Below are 27,566 nucleotides of genomic sequence, written 5' to 3'. Positions count from 1 at the left end.
TGAAATTGAATCATGTTATGATTATTGTCACCGAGAGGCTCCTTTACCATGAGGTTATTGATTAATCCTGCCTTATTATACATTTTCTGGTCTGAAATAGCTTGCTCCCTGGTTGGCTCTAGAATGCACTGCTCCAAGAAATTGTCCAGAATACACACTTATGAATTCATTTTCCAGGCTTTGCCAATCTGATTTGCCCAATCGACATATAGATTAAAGTCACCCATGATCATTGAGATACCTTTCTTGCACGCCACCATTATTTTTTTCTGTATATTTGCCCTACACTGCATCTACTGTTTGGGGACCTATAAACTACTTGCATAATTGACCTCTTCTTATTTATACCAAAATTAATTCTACATCTTGCTTTTTTGAGCCAAAGTCAGCTCTTGCTACTACACTAATGACATCCTTGATTAACAGAGTACCCCACCTTTGCCTAGATTCCGGTCTCTTCAAAATGTCAAATACCGTTCAATATTCAGGTCCCAGTTGGTCTCCTTGCAATCATATGGCTGAAATGGCTATTAGGCTATACATTTTTATTTATATCGGCGCTGAAAATTCATCCAGAATGCTGTGACCATTAAGGTGCAGAGCTTGAACTCTTGTCTTTATGCCATTTTTGCAATCTTTGGCATTCTCTTGTGGTTTGTATGATGTGTCCCTTCCTCCAACACTGGCTATCATTACTCAAATTGCTACCTTGCTCTATTACCTAGTTGCTTCCTTTTAATTTACCACATCTGCTCACATGATTATTTTCCTAATACTGTATTAATCGTGGATCCCTAGTTTTAAATTAAGTTTGAGGCAAATTTTACAAAATGTCATGTATTTTGTTTTGGGCTGTATGGTTTGTGAACTAACACTTGTGGTGATTGTAACATTCAAGGTTCAGCATGCTTCTATAATTGTTTCTGGATAGGACCCTCTTGGGGTGTGTTGATAGGTCGCCCAGATCAGCTCAAGGGTCAGTGAAGAACAATTCAAAGGTCAGTCAGTTTTATTCAGGAGTAGGAGACGAAGTTCCATGCAATTAAAGTGCTGTTGATGCCCTGTGGAGTTGGGTTGGCAGGCTCCAGTCATTGATTGTATTGAAGTGATTCGAGAGGTTGGTTATGAGGCACATCAACTCCATTCTCCCAGAATGCTTAGATCCACTACAATTCGCATACCGCTGCAACCGGTCCACATCAGACACCATTTCCCTGGCCCTACACTCATCCCTAGAGCATCTCGAAAACAAGGACTCCTACATCAGACTCCTATTTATTGACTACAGCTCCATCTTCAATACCATAATCGCAGCCAAGCTCATATCAAAGCTCCAAAACAGAGGACATGGCTCCTCCCTCTGCAACTGGATCCTCGACTTTCTGACCCATAGACCACAATCATTAAGAATAAATAACAACACCTCCTCCACTAGTGTCCTCAATACCGGGGCCCAGCAAGGCTGTGTACCTAGCCCCCTACTATACTCCCTATACACACACACATGACTGCATGGCAAAATTTGGCTCAAACTCCATCTACAAGTTTGCTGAACGACACGACCATAGTGGGTCGGATCTTGAACAACGATGGAACAACAATACAGGAGGGAGATAGAGAACCTAGTGGAGTGGTGTAACAACAACAATCTCTCCCTCAATGCCAGCAAAACTAAAGAGCTGGTCATTGACTTGCACACCCCAGTCTGCATCAACGGGACCCAGGTGGAGATGGTCGACAGCTTCAAATTCCTAGGTGTACACATCACCAAAAACCTGTCCTGGTCCACCCACAACGAGGCTACGACCAAGAAAGCACAACAGTGCCTAGACCTCCTCAGGAAAGTAAGGAAATTCGGCATGTCGACATTGACTCTTACCAACTTTTACAGGTGCACGATAAAAAGCATCCTATCTGGTTGTAACACAGCCTGGTATGGCAACTGCTCGACCCAAGACTGTAAGAAACTACAGAGAGTCGTAAACACCGCCAACCCATCACACAAACCCGCCTCCCATCCATTGACTCTATATCTACACCTCCCGCTGCCTTGGAAATGCGGGCAGCATAATCAAAGACCCCTCCCACTCGGCTGACTCACTCTTCAAACTTCTTCCATCGGGCAGGAGATGCAAAAGTCTGAGAACACGCAGGAACAGATTCAAAAAGAGCTTCTTCCCTGCTGTTGCCAGACTCCTAAACGACCCTCTTATGGACTGATCTGATTAATACTACACTCCTATATGCTTCACCCGATACCGGTGTCCATGTATTTACATCGTGGACCTGGTGTTGTCCCATTACGTATTTTCTTTTCATATACAAAGTTCTGTTATGAGCTGCACACAGAAAAATACTTTTCACTGTACCTCCGTGCACGTGACAATAAACAAATCCAATCCAATCAGGGTTTGGGAGAAGTCCTGGAGAGCTGAAAAGGCAGAAGGGCAACAACTCCTTGCTGTGTGCCACTGGGGCAAAGGTAGCCCTTTGAAGCAGTGGTGTTCTCCTCAGCATGGCTGAAAAGCTAGAGTTGTAATGATCAGCCGGTGCTGGAGTGCAGACCTGGGAATCTGGTGCAACATAGTCAGGAATCAAGATTGAAACCCTGGGATATGAGTTTTTGAGGCAGTCAGAACTTGAACAATTTAGAGGTCTTTTTAGGTGAATACTGGAAGTCCCTCATAGGGAGGCAATTTTAATGAGATTAGTTGACTCAGTGTTTAGTGGCATCTGGGTGGGTTGCTGTGAAATTTGTGGGATCTGTCACATTTGCCATTTATTGTGCAACTGGACAACAGTTTGCCCATTAATTCACATGTACCTTTTGATGATTCTGAATGATAGAAAATCAGATAAATATTGTAAATTGGTTCTGACTGATCAAAACCATGTTTTGATTGTTCAAAACCGTGGTATCTTGTGACTTCATTCTCTTTGTAAGTATCTGGAATCTCTTATTTTGACTACTTAAAAAAAAAAGTTACTCATCCCTAATTGGATCATACCAAAAGTGTTAAAAGTAAAACTGCCTTGCTTCCCCACTTCAATTCTGCATGCTCACCAAATTATCAATGTTCCACTCTGTTGAAGATACACTGCGATCTGTTTTTATATTCTGCACGTCTGCTGTATTTTACCATACCATGGAATGAATCAGTTTATGATCCACAGTAAATTTTGCCTTATGTAGATCTGTTTTCACAGATCGTCCAGTACAGATCATAAAGGGATGCTATTTTTGCCCTGTGATATTTTAACACATTGAAGGTGCTGTTACATGCTGTATTATGCTGTTAAGAGAACGACGATAAAACAAAAGAGATGCTTATGCACATTTAAATGGTGATTAATCCCACAAAAAATGTGTTAATAACACATGACCTCATTTTAAAATAGGCATAGAATAATTAGAAAAATAAATGGCCAAGTCATGAAGCTGCACGAAAGATTTGAAAACAACATTTAAAGCAGTAGTGATCTGCGGCAATTTCCATACTAGAGTAGAGGTCTGCTAACCCAAATGATTACAGTCACTACTACCTTGTGAAATTTCTTTACAGCACTGTATACTTGCTTCACCGATAAGCTGCCGTACTAAATGACTCAAACATTTGGGCATTCTGAAACCGGCTAACTGAAATCCCAAACTTATAAAAATATCTCAATCATGGAAATACTTTACAACAAAAAACATCTCGTAGTTTTAAAGTAATATTGTATATCAAACCCACTGCTATCAACATCTGGAATGCAAAGTTCAGCTGTATATTAACTTTTTACTTGGAAGCAAGAAGTGCAAACTGATTTACATAATTTAAGTAAAATATCCCAAAGAAACAATACTAGCCTCAATTTATACAGCAAACATAGAGTCCAATGCTTTCCTATTTCTGGTATTTTATAGTTTACGCAATGTCCTTTTTTCACATGGACTGCTCAGCAATGCATTTTTAAGGATGCACAAAAATTTCAAAGCAAAAGAAAAATCGATCACTGGTAAACTCACTGCATAAGCCAATGTTAAAAAACAAGAAGGTTTTCACATTACTGGCTTTAATTGAATTTCTCATACATTTCATTTCTCAACAGAGTGCTGCCCGTTAGATTTACAGAAAATGTAGGAGGATATGCCCCCTGCTGTATACTATAATCAGTGACCCCACAATAACACATTATGGGTGGAATATACCGCCTGTTCACGCCGGCAGGATATTCTGGTCCCACCGGCGACACACAGGTTTCCCGGAGACAAGGAATGCAGTCAATAGGAAATCCCATTGACAACGGTGGGCCTGAAAATTCTCCTGCGGGCCATCTCCGCTGCCGAAAAACACGCGGCAGGGCAGGTAAATCCCACCCTATAGCTCTTCCTTGTAAATAAAGGAACAGTTTGAATAGATTTTGCCAAAAAGTTCAAGGGATCAATTTTTCATATACAATTTTAGCAACTTTATTTTTGGTTAGCAGAATGATTTTTGCACAGAAATTTATGACTATGTTTAAGAGTCTCCAACACAAGCCACTCTACCTACCTCTTATTTACTTTAATTCAACATGTACTGCGCACAATCATGTTTGACTGTATCCCAAATGACCAATTCCAGAGGACATCAGTACACACTGATAGCAGAGACTTAAGGATCCTCATACGTTGGTGGTGTCGAGTTTAACTCGCTAGTGCCAGTTTCACAATGATAGCTTCCAGCTGGTTGTCATGCTAGGACCGCCCTCACTTTTGAGCATTGGCTTATCTGTGGCTGTAGAGGAATAACTTCAGCTGCCATATTTTATTTTTTAAAATGTGAACTAAAAAAAATAAAATGTTATTGGGTAGGTTTTAAGTATCTGAAGACACGGTCAGTGGAACGATACACAAAAGACCATGATTGGAGAAATGGAGAGTACTACTAGGAGCTGTAGTGCCAGAAGAGGTTAGTGATAGGGATGGGTGAGGTCATGATAATATTTAAAACCAAGAATGAGAATTTATATTTGAGACAGTGGGGAACGAGGGGCCAATGTCAGTCAGTAAAGACTGGAGAGATAGGCGAGTGGGACTTGGTGTGGGATAGGATAGGATAAGCTCATTTAGAGCCTTAAGGTTGGGATACTGACCAAGAGAATATTGGAACAAAGAAGGTCTGGAGGTAACAAAAGGAATGCATGAATTTCAGCTGCAGCCTGATTGAGGCAGGGAGGGAGGCAGGTGATGTTATGGAGGTGGAATTAAGTGATTGTAATCAGTTATTGCACTGGAAACTAATGAATAAAGCAATAGGAGAATGAATATGCTAAAGTGAAGCAAGTTACAGTATTCTGATATGGAATGGCAAAGTTATTTTCTGTGCTAAGGGATTGAATTATCTCAGTTTGAATTGAGCAACATAAATTGCAGGTAAAGAAAAAATTTCATGCAACAAATGGAGAAAAGAATTGAGTATCCAGCAGTGAAAAAAGCATTCCCAATGGCTATTAATTACAAGTTGCACAGAACATTGACCCCCAAATTGCAACAAGCAGCATTTTATTGACAGTATTTTATTCAATTGTTTATTCAGTGGTTGGCAAGGTTAAAGATATGAAGTTCCTGTTTAATGCCAGAGTTGTTAATTCATTAATACCATAACTGTCAAGCACATTGAACACTTTGGTGTAAAGGTTTATACCATGATTATTAGGCACACACCAGTAAAATCCCAACACTACAATTCACAGAACTTCTGTGGAGTGGCAACCACTGTTGGATTGCCACTCCATCCTGATCTGGGCCTGGTACAAAATGTGCAGTGTAGCAGCTCCAGAGAGTCCCTTCGGTGTAGGCCAGCAGCAGTTTGGGAAGTGAAGCCACATACCCTTTTTCACAACGCGAGCTGCTGCAAAGTGGGCAAGTTGAAAGGTCTCATATTTTTGCAGGAGAGAAAATAAATGTATGTAGGGAGGGGGAGAGCAGTTGAAGGGGGTTAGTTGGGGGAAAGCAGTCAGGTGGTTCTAGTACCACAGTGACCCAGGAGTTGGAAGCAGTTTTAATCCTTTAACATTTCCTGGGTAACTATTCTGTTAAAAGAGCTGGAACCATTGTAAGTCTCCATTTCAAATTGCGGTTATGAATGGTTCCTGGTGCATGGAAATTTCCCCCATCTTGGAAAATTCCTGTGCAATCCTTGCTTAAGGTTTTCCAGAGTATCCCAGTGCATTTTCTGGGGCACGATCCTCCAGAGAAAGAAGTTATCAGCCACAAACTTCATCTCAAAGTATGGTCACAAGGTTCTGTGAATATATCCGTAAATACCAAGTTTATCGGATGTCATGTTCTGTTGACTGGCCGACGTAAATGTATTGCAGAACATCTAGTTCTTGACTAGTTTAAAATAATTTATGAAACAACTGCGTGGTAAAGATAACTGGAATAAATATGTAACAAATTACTAACAGTAACTAACAAACTAGAGCTACTGCAAAATAAATCTATCCACCAACATGGTTACTCCCAACTCCCCTAGGCACAGAGTCACATGGAAGGTTTACACTGCCACCTGGTGGTTGGAGGTCGTGTATATTATTATATACAAGATTGCTTATTCATATCACATAGGACATTAAAGAGATTTCTGCACCCTTTCTCACCCTCGCTACCAATTAAGCTGGTTCTCAAATTTGCCTTATATTGCCACACCTCCTCAGACAAAACAGGACTATATAGTTTTGAAAAGTTTTCACAGCAATTGCTGATATTGTCCAGTAATTGTGTATTCATCTAGCTAGCTAAGTGTGCAAACAGTTCAAATATTCTGTTGAATAAGCCAAGACTGATTTTTCTTTTAAAAAGCTATGCCCATTCCCAGTTAGCCAATTGCTCTACATTTCACACGTCTTTTTCTCAAAATATCCAAAACTTCCCCTACTTGGAACCTCTACAAAAGACAGACAGCATAAATTATACAAAACTTCTAAAAAGGAACAGAAAATCTTTTGAGGCGTTTTATACAAGTGTAATTAACAACAATGATTCTACAATCACACCAACTCTCCCAAAAGTACTCCATAAAACAATTTCACCAACTGAAAAGATAATGAACATTTTGTTTGACAAATAATTTGATTACATCACAGCAAACGTCACAGCAAACTTGCACTCAAATGTCACAATACATTGCTGCAATTCATCATGTTCGTTCGCAAATAAAGTTTGCCACAATGTCAGTTAATTTTAAAATTACACAATATCACAAACTTCAGATCTGCAGATAATGGTAGTTACATTCCTAACTTCCAATGTAACAATGGACAGCTATAAAAATTGGCAATATTAAAACTTATTTTCTGGTTGAAAAATCATAGAAGCATAGAATCCCTACAGTGCAGACAGAGGTTCATAAGATATAGGAGCGGAATTAGGCCACTTCGGCCCATTGAGCCTGCTCCACCATTCGACCATGACTGATATGTTCCTCATATGTTACTTACAATGCTACAGACCAAGACTGGATTGCAAAATCAGCCACAGCATCTCCTCCCTGGAACACATGACGTAGGTGCAGGAGTGGGCAATTTAGCCTTCGTAGCCTAAACACCTTCAACGTGATCATGGCTGCTCCAATCCTGGCCTCAACTCCACTGTCCTGCCCGTTCTCCATAACCCTTCAAACCATTACCAATTAAAAATCTGCCTAGCTCCTCCTTAAATTTACTCACTGTCCCTGCATCCTATACTGAGATAGAGAATTCCAGATTCACAAGCCTTTGGGAGAAGTAGTTTCTCCTCAAATCCGTTTCAAATTTGCTACCCCTTATTCTATGATTATGACCTCTCATTTTACAATGCCCCACAAGAGGAAGCATAAGCATAAAGTCTACTTCATCCATACCTTTTAGGATCTTGTGTACTTCGATTTGATCACCCCTCATTCTTCTAAACTCTACAGAGTATAGACCTAAACCTCTCCTCATACGACAAACCCCATATTTCTGGAATCCATCTAGCGAACCTCTTCTGAACTGCCTCCAAAGCCACTACATCTTTCCTCAAATAAAAGGACTAAAACTGTGCACAATACCCTAGGTGAGGTCTTACCAATGCCTTGTATAGTTGCAACAACACTTCCTTACCTTTATCAATTTATTTTGCTATAAATGGCAACATTCCATTTGATGTCCTTATCTGTTGCACCGGCATGCTCGTTTTTTGTGACTCATGCACAAGGACACCCAGATCCCTTTACATTGGAGCACCCTCAAGTCTCTCCCTATTTAGATAATAAGTTGCTTTTCCATTTTTTCAACAAAAATGCATGACCTTACACTTATCCACGTTAGACTCCATCTGCCATATTTTGGCCCACTCTCCTAACCTATCTATATCCATTTGTAAGGTTATTTTCTCATTGCAACTTACTGTCCCACCTATTTTTGTGTCACCTGCGAATTTAGCTGTAGCTCCTTCTATCTCTGTATCCAAGTTGTTAATATATAGATTGTAAATAGCTGGGGCCCAAGGAACGAACCCTGTGGCATCCCACTAGTTACATCTTGCCGTCCAGAAAAAAAAAACATTTATCCCTACTCTCCATCTCTTGACGTCAGCCAGTCTTCTATCCAAGCTAATAAGTTAACGCTAATCCCATGTGAGCTCACCTTGTGAATTAACCTTCTGTGCGGCACCTTATCAAAAGCCTTCCGGAACTTCAGATATACTCCATCTGCAGGATCCCCATTATCCACTTGGCTTGTTACATCTTCAAAGAACTGTCCCAATTAGTCAAACATGATTTGCCCTTCATAAAATCATGCTGACTGATGGGTAGCATTTTGGCTTTCCAAATGTCCTGATATTACGACCTTGATAATTGCTTCTAACAACTTTCCAACAAGTTAAACTAACTGCTCTGTAATTTCCCACATTCTGCCTCCCTCCTTTTTTGAATAAGTGTGTTACGTTAGCACTGCTCCATTCCACTGGATGTCCATGGAATTTTTGGAATATTATAACTAATGGATCCACTATCTCTGCAGTCACTTCCTTGAACACCCTAGGATGTAGGCCAGCAGTCCCTGGGGACTTTCTTTTACCTCTGAATTGCTAGTTCCTATAGGAATGGTACTAGTTTCCTCCACCGTGAAAACTGAGGCTAAGTACTGATTTAGCATCTGTCTGTTAATTTCTGTGTTCCCCATTATTAACTCACGAGTTTTGTCTTCCAAGGGGCCAGCATTCACCTTAGCGACTCACTTCCCTTTTATGTCCCTGTAGAAGCTTCTGCTATCCTTATTTTGTGCTAGTCTTTTTTTGTAATTTACTTTAGCTCTTTTTTGTACTTTTTTAGCATCCTTTTGTTTTATGTTTGAAAGTTTCCCAATCTTCCAGCCTGCTACCGGCCTTTGCAAAATGATGTAACTTAGTTTGTGTCTTTATAATGTCCTTGATATCCTGGTTTAGTCATAGATTTTTTACCCCTCTTCCCATCTTTCTTCCTCACAGGGATATATTTTAGTTGAGAGGAAGTGAGTTATCTTCTTAAACCACTGCCACTGCTCATCAGTTGTCCTACCTTTTAGCCTTCCTGCCCAGTCTATATTGGCCAAATCTGTTCTCGTGCCTATGTAATTTCCTTTGTTTAATTCCAGAACACTAGTGTGGGACTCCACTTTCTCGCCCCCAAACTGAATCTTGAATTCTACCATACTGTAGTCACTACTCCTTAGTGGATCCTTAACTATGAGGTCATTAATTAATCCCTCATAACAGAATACCAAATCGAAAGTAGCCTCCTCCCTGGTTGGTTCCCCAACATACGGTTTCAGGAAATAATCTCTAATACAATCAATGAACTCTGCCTCCAGACTACCCTTGCCAATTTGATTCCACCAGTCTATGTGCATATAAAAATCACCCGTTATTACTGCCGTACCTTTCTTGCAAGCCGCCAGTATTTCCTAGTTTATACTGTGCCCCACGGTAGAACTTACTGTTTGGGGACCTATAGATTACTCCTACGAAGGTCTTCTTCCCTTTGTTATTTCTTATTTCAACCCAGACTGATTTGACATCTTGATCTCCAGTGCTTATGGCATTTCTCATTACAGCACTGATCCCTTTCCTCACCAGCAGAGCTAAGCCACCTACTTTTTCTTTCACCCTATCTATCCAAAACACTGCGTACCCTTGGATATTCAATTCCCAGACCTGGTCTCCCTGTAATCACGTTTCAGTAATCCCCACCAAGTCATAACCTTTTGTTTCTATTTTCACCATTAGCTCATTAAGTTTGTTACAAATGCTTCTTGCATTTATATGCAAAGCTTTTAAATTTGTTTCAATGTTAGATTTCTCTACTCTTCTGTAATTCCTTGGGCATAAAGACATTCACCTGTTCTGTCCCTCATTTTCTGGTAACCGTCCGCCACATTGCTAACCTGCACTCTTACCTCCTCCTTTAAATTGGGTTTTCTAGTTTCCCCTACAACTGAATCCCCCTCCCTCCCCCATTTAGTTTAAAGTCCTATCTACAACCCTAGTTACACGATTTGCTAGGATGCGGCCCATCGAGTGGGCACCGACCCTCCGAAAGAGCACCCCTAGCTAGGCCCATTCCCCTGCCCAACCCTGTAACTCCACCTAACCTTTGAACACTAAGGCACAATTTAGCATGGCCAATCCACCTAACCTGCATATCTATGGACTCTTGTGGGAGGAAACCGGAGCACCCGGAGGAAACTCATGCAGATATAGAGAGAAAGTGCAAACTGCCTGAAGACAGTGACCCAAGGTCAGCCCAGGTCCCTGGAGCAGTGAGCAGTGCCACTCCTATTAGATTACTCACATTCACTGCAGTATTATGTGGGATATACAGCACTGTAACAAACTTTACAGCTCAGTGTATGCTCGAGTTTATTCTCCATTGGAGTACTTGCCCACCCTTCTTAATCAATTCCAACAGCATTAGCTTCTATATTCCCTTCTCTTTTATAAGCTCATCTGCCTTCATCTTGTAAGCAAATGTAATATTTGTCTCAATTACACGCTGTGGTGGTGAGTTCTACATTTAACCACATTTCTCCTCGCCCTCACCAATCTACCTGCCACAAATTCATCTGTCTATGGCAGTATTGTTAGGGGGTGACCATTGCAATGTCCTTCTGGAGATGAAATCCCTTATTGAGAAGAATATGTAATGGGGGACTTAAATTATCCAAATATAGACTAGGATAGGAATAGTGCAAAGGGACAAGAAAAGTTAGAGTTCCTTGAGTTCGTTCAAAATCATTTTCTGCAGCAGTATGTTTCTGGTCCAATGAGAGGGCAGACACTGATGGACCTGGTACTGGAGAAGGAGATGGTCCTAGTGGACCAAGTATCAGTGGGAGAGCTTTTAGGGGACAGCGACCATTGTATCATAAGATTTAGATTGGTCGCACGGCGCTGAGGATCCGGGTTCGATCCCGGGTCACTGTCCGTGTGGAGTTTTCACATTATCCCAGTGTCTGTGTGGGTCTCATCCCCACAACCTAAAGATGTGCAGGGTAAAGAACAAAGAACAAAGAAAAAAGAAAATTACAGCACAGGAACAGGCCCTTCGGCCCTCCCAGCCTGCCCCGATCCACATCCTTTATCTAAACCGGTCACCTATTTTCCAAGGATCTACTTCACTCTGTTTCCCGCCCGTTCATATATCTGTCTAGATGCATCTTAAATGATGCTATTGTGCCCGCCTGTACCACCTCCGCTGGCAAAGCGTTCCAGGCACCCACCACCCTCTGCATAAAAAACTTTCCACGCACATCTCCCTTAAATTTTCCCCCTCTCACCTTGAAATCGTGACCCTACTCTTGGAAAAAAGCTTGTTGCTATCCACCCTGTCAATACCTCAATTTTGTAGACCTCAATCAGGTCCCCCTCAACCTCAGTCTTTCCAACGAAAACAATCCTAATCTACTCAACCTTTCTTCATAGCTAGCACCCTCCATACCAGGCAATATCCTGGTGAACCTCCTCTGCACCCTCTCTAAAGCTTCCACATCCTTCTGGTAATGTGGCGACCAGAACTGTACGCAGTATTCCAAATGTGGCCTAAGCAAAGTCCTATTCAACTGTAACATGACCTGCCGACTCTTGTACTCAATAGCCCGTCTGATGAAGGCAAGCATGCTGTATGCCTTCTTGACCACTCTATCGACCTGCGTTGCCACCTTCAGGGTACAATGGACCGATCTCTCTGTACATCAATTTTCCCCAGGACTCTTCCATTGACCGTATAGTCCACTCTTGAATTAGATCTTCCAAAATGCATCACCTTGCATTTGCCTGGATTGAACTCCATCTGCCATTTTTCTGCCCAACTCTCCAATTTATTTATATTTTGCTATATTCTCTGACAGTCCTCCTCGCTATCTGCAACTCCACCAATCTTAGTATCATTTGCAAACTTGCTAATCAGATCACCTATACCTTCGTCCAGATCGTTTATGTATATCACAAACAATAGTGGTCTGAGCACGGATCCCTGTGGAACATCACTAGTCACCGTTCTCCATTTTAAGACACTCCCTCCTACCACTACTTTCTGTCTCCTGTTGCCCAGCCAGTTTTTTATCCATCTAGCTAGTACACCCTGAACCCCATAAGACTTCACTTTTTCCACCCACCTGCTATGGGAAACTTTATCAAACGCCTTACTGAAGTCCATGTATATGACATCTACAGCCCTTGCCTCATCAATTAACAATGTCACTTCCTCAAAGAATTCTATTAGGTTTGTAAGACATGACCTTCCCTGCACAAAACCATGCTGCCTATCACTGATAAGTCTATTTTCTTCCAAACGTGAATAGATCCTATCTCTCAGTTTGCCTACCACTGAAGTCAAGCTCACAGGTCTATAATTCCCTGGATTATCCCTGCTACCCTTCTTAAACAAAGGGACAACATTAGCAATTCTCCAGTCCTCCGGGACCTCACCCGTGCTCAAGGATGCTGCAAAGATATCTGTTAAGGCCCCAGCTATTTCGTCCCTCGCTTCCCTCAGTAACCTGGGATAGATCCCATCCGGACCTGGGGACTTGTCCACCTTAATGCCTTTTAGAATACCCCAAACTTCCCCCTTCCTTATGCCGACTTGACCTAAAGTATTTAAACATCCATCCTTAGCCTCAACATCCGTCATGTCCCTCTCCTTGGTGTATACCGATGGATTGGCCACACCAAATTGCTCCTTAATTGGAAAAAAGAATTGGGTGCTCTAAATTTATTAAAAAGATTTAGATTGGAAAAGAAAAAGGGAAAGGAGCAATCCAGAACTGGGATAATCATTTGCGAGAAAGCCAACTTTGACAGGATGAGAATGCATTGGAGTTGAGTGAGTTGGAATCAAATGTTGGCAGAAAAAACGGCGGCTGAATAATGGGTTCCCTTAAAAAGGAAGTATTGCAGGCAATGTCAAGGTATATTCCTTTGAAAGGAAAAGGTAGGATAAATATGTCCAGAACACCTATGATGACGTAAGGGATCAAGATGAAGATGAAAAGTAGTACATATATGACAGATATCAGGTAGAAAATAGAATAGAGAATCAGGCTGAATATAGAAGGACCAGAGGGTAAATGAAAAAAACTAATCAGAAAAGCAAGGAGTGAGCATGAAAAGAGACCAGCAGATGACATAAAAGGGAATCCCAAGATCTTCTACATTCAAGCATGTAAATATGAAAAGGGTGGTGAAAGAATAGGTCTTTTAAAAAAAGGAGAAATGCATGTGGAGGTAGGAGAACTGACAGAGGCATTAAACAAATACTTTGTATCTGTCTTTACAAAAGGAAGAGGATACCACCCAGGCCAAGATGAGGTGGTAGTAACTGGTACACTCAAAGAATTGACAATTGAGAATGTGGTGATATTACAAAGGCTTTATTTACTTAAAATTAATAAGGCACTAGGGCTAGTTGAGATGCATTCAGGAATATTGAGGGAGATGAGTGTGGAAATTTTGGAGGCCCTGGTGATGATCTTCCCGTCTTCCTTGGGTTACAGGGGTTGTGCTGGAGGACTAGAGAATTGTGATGCTACACCCTTGTACAAAAAGGGGTGCAAAGATAATATCAGCTACTCCAGACCAGTCAGTTGGACTACAATGGTAGGGAAACTTCTGGAAACTATAGTTCGGGACAAAATCAACAGTCATTTAGACAAGTACAGGATAATTACGGTAGTATAGTGGTTAGCACTGTGGCTTTACAGCGCCAGGGTCCCAGGTTTGATTCCCAGCTTGGGTCCCTGTCTGTGCGGAGTCTGCACGTTCTCTCCGTGTCTGTGTGGGTTTCCTCCTACATGTCCTGACAGACGTGCTATTAGGTAATCTGGACATTCTGAATTCTCCCTCTGTGTACCCGAACAGGCGCTGAATGTGGCGACAAGGGGCTTTTCACAGTAACTTCATTGCAGTGTGAAGAATGTAAGCCTGCTTGTGACAATAAAGATTATTAAGAAAAGCCAGCATGAGGGAAAATCATGTTTAACTAACTTGGAGTTTTTTTTGAGGTGGCAATATGAAGATTGATTGGGCAATGCTGCTGATGTGGTGTGTATGGATTTTCAAAAGGCATTTCATACAGTGCCATATAAAGACTTAAGCAAAATTCTAGTTAATGGAATAAAAAAAGTAGACACTTAGATAAGAAATTGGCTGAGACAGAGGAAACAAATTGGCTGAGACAGAGGAAACAAATTGGCTGAGACAGATGAAACAAACATTAGTGATATTGTTTTTCAAACTGGTGGAAGATTTGTACTGGAGTTCCCCAGGAGTCAGTATTGGGACCCTGGCACTTCCTGATATATTAAATTACTTCAACTGGTGTGCAGGGCATGGTTTCAAAATTTGTGGATGATATGAAGACTGGGAGCATGGTCAACTGTGATCTGTGATGAGGATAGTCTTGAACTTCAAAGGGATATCGTGACATTGGTGGATTTGGAGACAAATGGTGGATGAAGTTCAATGCAGAGAAGTGGGGGTGATTTATTTTAGTAGGAAGAATATGGAGACACAGTGTAAAATAAAGGGAGGACAAAGGGACCTCAGTGCATATGTACACAGGTCATTGAAGGTGACAGGGCACGTTGAAAGAATCCTTAATAAAGCATATGGTATCCTAGGTTTTATTAATAACGGCATGGAGTACAAGATTAAGGAGGTCATGTTGAACTTGTATTAGGCATTAGTTTGACCTCACCTGGAATACTGCATCCAGTCTGGGGACCATAGTTGAGGAAGGATGTGAAGGAATTGGTGAGGGTACAGAGGAGGTTCACAAGCATGATTCCAGTGCAGAAGGAGGCCACTCGGCCCATCAAGTCCACATCGGCCCCTGGAAAGAGCACCGCACCCCACATCTCCACCCTATCCCCGCAACCCAACCTCTTTTGGACACCAAGGGCAATTTAGCTTGGCCAATTCACCTAATCTGCACATCTTTGGATGGGGGGAGGAAACCAGAGCACCCGGAGGAAACCCATGCAGACACGGGGAGAACGTGCAGACTCCACACAGACAGTGACCCAAGCTGGGAATCGAACTTGGAACCCTTAGCTGGATTGGAAAGGTTCAGTCTGTTTTCCTTGGAGACTACAGAAGTATTCAAGATCTGTGGGATATGGACAGGGTAAATAGTGAGAAACTGTTCCCTCTTGAGAATACCTCAAAAACTAGAGGGCACAGATTCAAAATAATAGGTAAAAGGAGTTTAAGTGGTGTGAAGAAACATGTTTGCATCCAGAGGATGGTTGGAGTTTGGAACAAACTTCTGGAGAGGGTGGTGGAGGCAGGTTAAATTAAGGTATTCAAAAGGGAATTGGATTGCTAGCTTAAAAGAAAGAATACGCAAGGTTATGGGGATTAGATAGAACTCACTTTCAGCGAGATAGTGCCAAATGGCCTCCTTCTGCACTGTAAAGATTCTGTGAATCAAATAATAAATTTAAAAAAGGAGATGAGCATATATTGAATGTCGATAGGATATATTCAAAACTTTTTATATTATTTGGAGTACCAGGGAAATGTTTTTGGTGTGTGGTATGCCCTTACACATCTAAAGAGCTCATGAATAGTTTAAAAACTAAGTGAAATAATGCTAAATGACGGATAAATTAATATTGGGTACAAATACAGAAGTTATTTGGCTATACCAGTAAGCTAGTTGCAGTGTTTTAGGTTGAGTGCACATATGTACAAATATAGTGCCTCTCATTGTCATAATATAAATTTATCTATATCTAATAACCCAGATGGCTTTTGTAAACTCAAATACATCAGTGAAGGCAAACTAACTTACACAAGTTGTGACAAATGGCAGTAGGGAAAATTGATATGAAGTGTACATATGTTTTGCAAATGTTATATTGTCTATAGTTATTCCATAAAGTTTTGAAACACTGCCATCATTAGGCTTTCCCCAAATCTTAAATGGAGGGCTGTGGCATATTTATATATTTAACTATACTTTTAAAAAACTACATAGTGACCACTTGAACTGTGAAAAATGTCTTGAAGTATTATAGACTTTGCTTTTCTGAACTAAAATCATGAGATTCAGTTGTATAATGGGTAGGCAGAAATATGTGGATGGAAACATATCAAGGTGATGAATGAAGATCACACAGGAAACAGACTTTAGAGCTGCAAAGTCTGCTTACTTAAGTGTAATTTTTCCCAGTGCTTGATATCAATCTGCATGTTAAATAATAATCAATGTATGCCAGGCTCTAAAGTTTGTCTCAGAATATATACAAATGTGGAGTAAATTAATTAAATGCATGATTTTAATCTTGATTGTAGGACAATAGAATGATTATAGAGCAGAAAGAGGCCATTCAGCCAATTGAGCCTGTGCAGGGACTCTGCAAAAGCAATTTAGTTAGTCCCACTCCCTCACCCTACAAACCTCTTTCTTCAGGTGCTTATCCAATACCCTTTAAAAAGCCACGACTGAATCTGTCTCCACCACACTTTCAGGCAGATCCTAAACGCTTGCTCCCTGGAACCATTTTAGCAAATCTTTTGTGCACCCTCTCTAAAGCCAGGGACCACAACATGCAAATACTACAAGCATAAATTAATCATTCACTCATAGAAAAACTAGTAATTTACAATGCACCCCAGATCATCTGCATTAGATCTAAATGGTCAATTATTCCAAATGAATCTACTGCATAGAAATACAGCAGTTTATGCTGTTTAACCAATAGCGGCAAAGGAAATAGGACAGCAGCAATAGTTGAAATGTGAAAGCATGCAAAACATTCAGGAAATATGGAACAGCTGCCAGTTTTCCCTAATGTTTCCTCGAACACTAACTGTACTTGTATGCATTTTTCATTAGTCATCATTTGTGTCATGTTTAATTAAATTATATGCAATTGTCATTTACTTAACACAGCTAAGATTTGTATTTATAAATTTATGGAAAATGTTCCATACAGTACATATGTATCGTAAACATTACCTTGTGCAACAGTTATGTCAACATTGGGAAAATAATCTTCCAAATAGGGCAGCACAGTGGCTAGCACCGTTGCCTCTCAGCTCCAAAGACCCAGGTTCAATTATGACCTTGGGTGACTCTCCCTGCTCTCCGTGTCTGCATGGGTTCCTTCCGGGTAATCCTGTTTACTCACGCAGTCCAAAGATGTGCAGGTTAGGTGGATTGGCCATGCTAAATTGTCCCTTAGTGTCCAAAAGGTTAGATGGTGTTATGAGGTTATAGAGATAGGGTGAGTGTGGGCCTTGGTAAGAGGTGTTTTTTCCGAGGTTCGGTGCAGACTAGATGGGCTGAAAGGCCTCCTTCTGCACTGTAGGGATTCTATGCTTTATACACAGAAAATCAGAGTTGAACATTTGTGTCTCGGTTTGTTGTTGAACTAATACATTTTCAAAAAGATCACATCCATTGTATTTTTCCTCAGTAGCGGAAATGTTTAAAATCCAAAATAAGCTTTTAAATAAAAAAAAATAATCAGACATAATATCAGATTAAATATACCCAAATTTAATATTTTATCTTTGTCTTTTACCTTTGAAGACCTTCATCAATATTTTTAACCTCAAAGTTGCAACTTGTCTCGAAAGCGTAGGTTTCAACTGGATGCCTTTACCCTCAGTTGGACAAGCAGACCTTTTCTGCCACAACCACAGATCGGAGCACCTGCAAGATGCATAATTTCCCAGTATAAGAGCTAATATACAACAAGGTTTTGTCTCCACGTATTTGCTTCTGCCAAAAGATTGGAGAAGCTGGCTTTTCAAATCTTTCTTTCAATTATGGACTGCTCACAGATGGGTGACAGTGACAGAAAAGGTTTATCTACAGAGGATAAATTTCTTATTTAGTCTTTTTTTACATGGAATATTGAGATTGCAGATGCCAAGTGGAATACTAAGTTACTTAAAAGGTGGCTAAACTTACTGAACTCAGATGTAAGAGAGCAGCAAGAGGTCTTGTGGGTCTCCATCCTGGGCATAAGTCTTTGAAATTCTAACTGATATGTTGTCAAGGCTATACTAAGGAGTTCCGTCAGATGTTGATTTGAAAGAGCTGCAAGATGTTTCAACTTTACAAACTTAATTCTGGAGTACATCAATTCATAGCAATATGCTGATACTAGTTTTCTTGGGGGGAGGAAAATTTGTTGCTCGCTTTATGCATCATCTTTAGGCCCTGGACCTCCTGCAAGTTTAATGGTTCAATTTCTACAGATGTTTCTACAGCCAAAGGTTCGAGACTCCGACAGCCATCATTGACCACATCAACCATGAATGGGTTTACAAGAAAGGCAAAGCAGGATCTGAACTTGTGCAAGTCATCAAACCTGCTCCAAATTATCAAGCAGTCCTTCTAATTTATCTCTGTATTCTTTGCGTTTATGATCTAATACTTCAAATTCAGGGAACGTGTTTACCTTTCTTTTGAGGTGAAGCAAGTGGTTGACGTTTCTTGACAGTGAGTCTTTTGCAAAAGCCTCATTTTATTCTGGAAGCTGAAAATTATTTTATTAAGGTCAGAAATAATCTTCTCCTGCCTTTGCCAAGTTGCGAGTTTGTAGATGCTGCACATCAGTGAGAAACATCATATTCTGTATCCATTTGTCATCTTCCAGCTGTGGTACAATTTTTAAATTTCTTCAAGGAAAGCAATGAAAGGCTTCAACAGTTCCACAAACCTATTTAAGACATTGTTGGCTGATAACCACCTCGATGTGCAATAGAAAGAGACATCGGCAGGCTCGTCTTAAGAGATCCTGCTATTCAATAAAATGTTTCAACCATCAGGGAGTCTTCCCATTTGAGCAGATTTTCGTACTTGGAAGTATCTGGCTGCCTAGATGTTCATAATGAGTGATGAAAATCGTTTGGAAATTTTGGATCACTTCAAGAGCGCAATTAGGCCGACATGTTTCCCCGCCATTGCAGTTGCTCCATCCGTTACAACACCGACGGGTTTATCCAGTGGTACATTGGCATTTGTTAACTCTTGACAAGTACCCCCTTTAAGTAAACACCACGAGTTGCTTCTTTGGGCACCACTAAAGTCAACAATTCTTCTTTCACAATTACATAACGTTATTTTGTACATCTGTGGATTCATCAAGAGCAAGTTCGGTGCAGACTTGATGGGCAGAGAGACTTTGATTAGGTGGTGTTATGGGGTTATTACGGTCCCGGATCAGACCTAACAATTGCGAGGATATCGGACAGAAACCTAGATAGTTTATTTAATTTGTAAGACTGTGAGGAAAGGATACTTTGCTCCAAGAGTGAGGAGCAATTCCACCCATAAATAGGGATATGGTGCATTAAAACAAACTTGATTATTAATGACGAATGTGATATAAAATAGTTACTTTAGAGATATTAGTTAATGTAATGTAGAGGTAGGCCAGTCTAATTCTGGTGAGTTCACAGACAAAGGATTTCAGACCGCATGGAAAAGCAGGAAGAGGTGTGTCCACCAAAGCAGGAGAAAAGGATGCTGAGTAATAGGGGCCAGAGGAAGGGATTGGAAGTGAGCCAATCAGAATAGATCAAACAGGTCAGGAGGGATATAGGCTGACCTATGGGCGTCGAGTATGTAAAACCTGATACCATTTGAATTGATTTGCAGAGATCCCTTTGTCTCTTTTGTTCATTCGCTTTCCTGGATGTAGGAGACTGGACGTGTCCTATGTTTCTGTGAAAGGAATCAAGCTTGCAAGCTAAATAAAATAACTAATGCTGTACCTGCAAATCCATCTCGACTTTTATTGAGGCCAGACTGACGGGTAAAGAAACTTGGGATTCAACATTTGGTGCCGAAAACCCGGGATTTCTCAAGACGGTTCTGACCAACTGCGAAATCAGAATTAGACTGATTATGAACAGGAGGATGGGGAAAGAGGGCCCACAATGCAGAACTGGAAAATGACCGTGCATTGATTTTTCCCCTCTTCTTATCGTCTGATTAGTCTGGTCACTCGCGGTTGGTACAGAAAGATCGTCTCGACGAAATCAAAGGTCAGTCTGGGGATTAGCAATTTAATTGATGGGATTTCATATTGTTAATTCGGCTTGGGTTAGGTTATGGAGTTGATGGGACATTTGAAATTGAAAATGGTTCAACTCCATGTGTGAGTTCTGATTCGGCTTGGGTTAGGTTATGGAGTTGATGGGACATTTGAAATTGAAGATGGTTTAACTCTATGTGTGAGTGTTTTAAATATATAGTTGATCAAGCAAAAATTGTACCCTTGGACTGTGGTGGCGAAGGGCGCAGTTCTGAGGACTAGTTGAGATTGTGGGGAATGCTGCATATTGGTTGAAGCAGAAGTCTCTCAAAGGGTTAACAGCAACAGCCAAAGTTAAAGACGACAGACAGTGCTTCTCACTCAGGCCTTGAGATAACAGCAGCAGCCTGTAGTGTAATCGGATACCTTTCCTTTGAGTCAGTGAACTCCAGCAAAGTTACGTTTTGAATTAATTAAAGGAAACCAGTGGGTTTCTCCACCTCTTTGATAAAAGTTATTATTTTCGAAAGCAATTGATTGAAATTGCCAGAATCTTAAGTTTTACTTACTTGAAATAATGTTTATCTCATTTTATCTGGAGATTAATAGAAACTTAAAGAAGATCACGGACACCATTTTAAAAAGTGTAAATCTGGAGATGATAGTTGACTGTGCCAACATTTTTGTGAATGTAAGAAAAACTTGTTAAAAGAAAAATTGTTAAGATAAAGAATTAATTAAGTTGTAAATGTTATTCAAGTTTGTGTTAAGCAAATCGTAAATTTAGTTCTGAGTTGAGATCAGAGCTAAGCTTGCAAGTTGCAGTAATTCAATTTGAATTTTCAAACATTTTAAAGTTTAAAAAAAAACACTGTTAGAACCTTTTCAATCGCTTTGCCAAGAAAAAAACCGCGCAAGTAGAGACAGGAAAGGCGCGGGTCAAACAAAAGATGAGCTACGTAGTTCAATGGCTGGCCTTGAATTGACAGAAAATGATAAATTCAATAATTTAGAAAATGTTCACTAAAAGTTCCGACTGCACCTGTAGCATTGTCTGCACTAATTCCAGAACCACCAGAGTATAATAATTGATATCCAGTCACTGCTCCCAGATTCCAATTATGCCAGTAACTCAGGCCCTTTTGGGTGATAGTATGGATCCTGATTTACCATCTTCACGATCAGTAGAGAAAGAGGAGCTCTGTTTCGCAAGCCCAGTTAGCTCTAGGACCAGATCTCGGACAGCGAGAGAAGGGCTTGATCTTCACCAGAAACAATTAAGTATACCACCTAAGTCCCTCCAAACTAAGGAGAAACCGCAAGGTTTGTAGAACAAAGGAAGCTGCAACAGATGATTTTGAAGAGAAAGAACTCCCTCTAGTGACAGGGAGAGACGTCGAAGAACCAGAGGAAATAGCTAGAGTGCCCCCTGGTGAGCTTCGGAGACAGTTGCCGATTAGGAGGATATCAAACCCACCCAAAGGGACCCTCAGCTCCTTTTTATGGCCCACCCAATGCATCAACAGCTTTACAACCGCAGCCCCCTCTGAGGGGCCATTGGTCTACTGGGAGACGAGGACGGGGCAGATATAGAGGGAGCAATGCATGTTATAATTGCGGCCGTGCAGATCACTGGCAACAGGAATGCCCCTTTAAAAGACAGGCAGGAGAAGGAGATTATCCGACCCAAAGGAGGGGGTACCCACCAAGGGGAGGACAGACGAGATATACTGACTTCTCCCAGGAAAACCCTTTCCCAACACAGGATTGACTAGCTAATTTAGTCATAAGGACTCTCCAATCGGACAGGGAACCTATTATCTCTCTGCAGATAGGAGATCAACATCACTCATTTGTAATCGACACTGGAGCAGCCATGTCTTCTGTGCAATCAGAACTTCGACTACCACTATCCGACCACACGCAGCAATTGTCGGGGTTCCAAGGACAGGTGTGTGAGTATCCTATTTCTGAACCTGTGACAGTCACTTACGAGAATAAGTCTGCAGATCATCAGTTTGTAGTGACTACTGGATTGGACTGTAACTTGTTGGCCCGAGACTTACTGTGTATCTTCCAGCTACAGCTAGAGTGCGGAGACGAGGGGGTAACGGTTAAATCATGGAGGATGAGACAACAGTGCTATATTTCTATCACCCCCCAGTGGTGGACGTTAGACATTGAACATTCACTGCATCACGTTACCCTGGCCTATGACAGAACTGGACAAAACAGGGAGTTGGAGGACAAATACCGGCCATTAATTGGGACCGAATGGCCAGTCAAGGTTACAGCCACAGTCACTGGAAAAGAAGGTACAGCCGATTTTGTTACAATATCACCACATTTATGGCCACAGTCAGCTTCGGTAAGCCCTCATATTACACGTCAGGTCCACGACCAGTACCATGCCAGGGATCTGGGGCAAATGGTAAGGAGGGCAGTGGATCATTCGGATCCAACAGAAGTACGCACTTCAAGTCATGCCGGATGGCACTACCATAAAATATTGAGGTCCCTGAAACAACTAACACTCGACTGCAGCATCACTGGGGACATGATGTGTTGGAATATGTCAATCCGCAGGTCTGGGCGGAATACCCATCACAAGTGGGAAAGACAAATGTTACACCTATAAAGGTAATGATTAAGGATCATGTAAAGCTACCTTCCATTCGGCAATACCCCCTGAAATCCCAAGCTGCTCTGTCAATAGACAAATTAATTCAAGAGCTGTTGCAACAGGGTATTTTGGTCCCTTGCCAACACCCCCATACTTGCTATGCCTAAACCAGCCAAACCAGACCAGTACTGATTAGTACAGGATTTACGTTCAATCAATGCCATCGCATAGCCGTTACATGCTCTCACCCTCCAACAGGATATTACGGTGTATAGCTCCCACTCGGTCATCGCACTACTGAGGCAACTGCAGACTCAGCATCTTACCGCAGCTCGTCAGAATAGGTATGAGGTATACCTTTTGAACAATCCACGTCTGACATTTAACCACTGTACCACTATCAATCCAGCCTGTTTTCTTAGTGGTCCCCCTGTCCATGAAAACGCACCTGGCCACGACTGTTTAGCCTTGATTCAGGAAACTACCACAATAAGGGGCGATTTGAGTGACATTTCGTCAGAACAACCTGACATGATTATGTGTGGTCAAATATCCCACCGGGGTTTAGTTAATGACCTACTGCAGGCCCTTCTTATGCCCGCGCAGACTTCCGTTATTAAATGCGCTGCCCACACAAATGGTAAGACCCCAGTTGACGTTGGTAATGAACGAGCAGATTGTGCAGCGCGGACAGCCGCGCAAATTCAGCAAGTGATGGTGCCTAAAATGTTAAGTCAGACTAAACGATCTACTATAAATATGTCTGCTTCTGACAAGTCAATGCCAACCATCCAAGACGTCATAAGGTTACAGGAGGACGCTCCGGAGAGTGATAAACAAATGTGGAAACGGTTAGGTTGTACATATGATTCGGTTTCCTCTTTATGGACCACGCCAGCACATCAGACTTGTATGTCTGATGTACTGGCTTTATGAGTCATTGAATGTGTACACTACGCAACTCATTGTGGGGCTCGAGGGACTAGTGATTTGTTGCTGGACACTTGGTGGCACCCTAAAATGCAGGGGTTGGCCCAGAGTATCAGTAATCGGTGTTTGATTTGTCAGCAATATAACACCGGAAAAGGTATCCCTTGTGGGATGGGGCAAACCCCGTTGCCCAGTGGTCCCTTTGAGACGCTCCAAATGGATTACATTGAGTTGGAAAGGTGTCAATGTTATAAATATGTTTTGGTCATTGTGGATGTGTTCAGCAGATGGGTTGAGGCGTATCCGACTACCGATAATAAAGCTGCTACTGGGGTTAAAGTTCTGATGCGGGAAATCATTCCCGGGTACAGTAGACCAGCTCAGTTGAGTTCTGATAACGGGCCTCATTTTCTTGGACAGATTAACCTGCCTCCCTTCTCCAGTGCTATTTTACAGGTGTGGAGCATGATGGGGTGGCTACGCACCGTCTGTGAGATATTTGGCCTCACCTCGCTTGGAGTGTTATTGGCGACGGACATGGAAAAGGGGAATATTATCTATGTTTGTAACCCCAACCAATCTACAAGGATACATCACCTATGCAAAGGTGATGTTCTTCGCTGCCCCCATATACGAGGACATGGTATCGACTCATGGAAGGACGTCAAAGTTAAGGAGAATGCAGGAGTCATGAAGCAATTGCACCGGTCCCGGCGATGGGAAGGGAATATTATATGGACATTGCCTTGTTTTTGGAATATATGTAAATTTGATTTTGGATGCGTTAAGATTGGTGCAATAAAGGTAACATCAGGTCATCAGGAGAGCGTAGGAAGAGGCTATGAGAAAGAGAGAGGGACTAGAGAGAGGACGGGGCGTGTGAGAAGGGAAGTACAGCTAGAACGTAGGTTACCGGGAGATACACTTAAGTTAGTTAAAGGCCAAACTGAGGAATACCCGGGTAGTATGAATCTCTTTTACCAGATTTACCACCGCTTGTATGGCCAGGGACGGGTTGTCTGCTACCCGAACCCCGCAGCGGTGTCTAGGTTATTTTCTGTTTCACCGCTTTGGGGCACTCCCCAAACGGTGGTCATTGTCAGCATTCCGAGCCACTGCCCGAGCAAGTCACTCTTCCTTACGATCCGGGTTCAGCACCACCGGCTATTTGCCTTCCCCTTCCTCGGGATAATTCCCATTCACAGTATGATAGGCTGCAACGGTGGAGGGCATACATACCTAGCCACTTCACTCCCAATAGGGATTCCCGGTCGTACGAGAATTGTTTCCGCAGTGAAGGATACGGCTGTTTGCTGGTAGAGGTGGAAATGAATATAACATGTCTGTTCCCCACCTGTACGGACAGGAGGTGCCATATCACCCAGGCGTCTGGCCAATGCGTTTGTTACAACACCACTTGCATTCCATTGAACGCCGACCTCCAGCTCCTTTGTGGCTGGGCGAATGTCTCTCATATCACTGTTGGGACTAGGGCTTTCCGCATTGCTAGGCGGCCCGAATGGGCGTTTCAAAGCTGGATAAACTGGGCTACTGGGGGATCCTTACGCAACCAATATACTGATTGTGATGCTAGCCTGCACACGGAGCAAGAATACTACTTTTTATTTAATGGCACAGCGACCAACGTTTTGTCACCCCCATTTCCCCGCCAAATTGCTATAGGGACTCTAGTCCCTACCACAGTCCCTTGCCCTTCGGCGTGGAAGCTGCATAATCAGTTAGCACGCCGGGCAGTCTCTGCTGAATTTTGCGAGAACTGGAAAAAAACTTCAGGTTCTTGCACCCAACCGGGGCCACTCAGTCGGGTGGGGGATTCTGAGCGTCTTGACACTGGGAGGTTTGGGGGGTTCCTTGGCTGTCAGCGATAGGAATTATTTTATTTGTGGCCTTACCATCTTGGGAAATGAAACCTTGGGAGCCCTCGGGGCAATAACCAAGGAATTGTCTCAGCTACGGTTGTTTGCATGCAGAACCGGTATGCTCTTGACTATCTTCTGGCCCGTGAGGGTGGGGTATGCGCCATAGTGCAGGGCAAGTGTATCATGGGAGTTCAGGACTTGACCGCTAACATCACTAAATTTATGGATCACATACGGGATCACCTGGACGGAATGCAGGATCCTGGCTCTTGGGGTAACTGGGGATTTGGGGGTTGGAAGGACTGGTTGATGAATATGGCCATGTATTTAGTGGTGGCTATCGGCTGCATCTTTGTGGGCCTAGCTATCCTTAAATGTGTTGGGTAGAATGCGGGGTGCACTGGAACATATCAACGCCCCTAAAATCTTAACTGTTAAAAAAATCCATGAGGGTGCAGCAGATGAGGGGGGGCTAAGCCAGGAATTGGAAATGCAGCGACGGATCTTTTTAGATGAGGAACCGTAGCTATGGATTGGGTCGTTCGGTTATCATGGAATGATAAAAGGAGGGAATGACGAATGTGATATAAAATAGTTACTTTAGAGATATTAGTTAATGTAATGTAGAGGTAGGCCAGTCTAATTCTGGTGAGTTCACAGACAAAGGATTTCAGACCGCATGGAAAAGCAGGAAGAGGTGTGTCCACCAAAGCAGGAGAAAAGGATGCTGAGTAATAGGGGCCAGAGGAAGGGATTGGAAGTGAGCCAATCAGAATAGATCAAACAGGTCAGGAGGGATATAGGCTGACCTATGGGCGTCGAGTATGTGAAACCTGATACCATTTGAATTGATTTGCAGAGATCCCTTTGTCTCTTTTGTTCATTCGCTTTCCTGGATGTAGGCGACTGGACGTGTCCTATGTTTCTGTGAAAGGAATCAAGCTTGCAAGCTAAATAAAATAACTAATGCTGTACCTGCAAATCCATCTCAACTTTTATTGAGGCCAGACTGACGGGTAAAGAAACTTGGGATTCAACATTAACATCGTCTGAAAACTAACTTTAACATCATAAAGAAAAGAGCTTATAATTACTAGTTAAACAATGCTTAACAATGATACTGCTATCTTCTGTGTCCACTCAAGCAAAACGCACCTCAAGTCAAAAGCCACATTAACATACAGTCCACTTTTAAATACAGCTATCAGACCCAAGATTATTTACTGTAAAGAGATATCTTGAATGAACTGCTTTAGAGATCCTTCAGGAAACAGCTTGCAGATTCTTGCCTGTGTCAAACTACAGTTTAACCTGCCAGCCTTTTCAGAAACTGCTGTTCTGTTTACAGGCAACATCTTTTGAACTAAACTGCTTTGAGAGAATCTGGTCGCCTGTTTACAGATAGACCAAAACTGAACTCCAAAACGCAACATCTGACTGCTCCAGCCCCTGGCCATACTCCCACCCTATCCCCGCAACCACACCTAACGTTTGGACATTACAGGGCAATTTAGCGTGACCAATCCACCCAAGCGGGACATCTTTGGACTGTGGGAGGAAACCGGAGTACCCACAGGAAACCCATGCAGACATGGGGAGAACGTGCA

The 27,566-nt window shown here is 42.1% G+C and overlaps 1 protein-coding gene across 4 annotated transcripts in view; it reads right to left on the bottom strand.

The window, feature by feature from the left end:
• The window catches only part of LOC140408998 (interleukin-6 receptor subunit beta-like), a 117,137-nt gene that overhangs the window by 74,879 nt on the left and 14,692 nt on the right, over nt 1–27,566 (bottom strand). Inside the window, exon 2 of one of the 4 annotated variants that reach the window (XM_072497008.1) lies at nt 18,061–18,191. The exons of 2 other annotated variants lie outside the window; for them this stretch is intronic. In XM_072497008.1, coding sequence (XP_072353109.1) covers nt 18,061–18,076 — 16 coding nt within the window. In that variant the 5' untranslated portion in view covers nt 18,077–18,191. Of the gene's footprint in view, nt 1–4,535; nt 4,658–18,060; nt 18,192–27,566 lie in introns of those variants that run through there. One more of the 4 variants, XM_072497011.1, reaches the window with a different exon arrangement.

This window comes from Scyliorhinus torazame, chromosome 3 (genome assembly GCF_047496885.1).
Source record: "Scyliorhinus torazame isolate Kashiwa2021f chromosome 3, sScyTor2.1, whole genome shotgun sequence".
In the NCBI taxonomy this organism is placed as follows: domain Eukaryota; kingdom Metazoa; phylum Chordata; class Chondrichthyes; order Carcharhiniformes; family Scyliorhinidae; genus Scyliorhinus; species Scyliorhinus torazame.
Note: the sequence above shows the minus strand (reverse complement) of the source record. Positions and strands in the feature narration are given on the sequence as shown.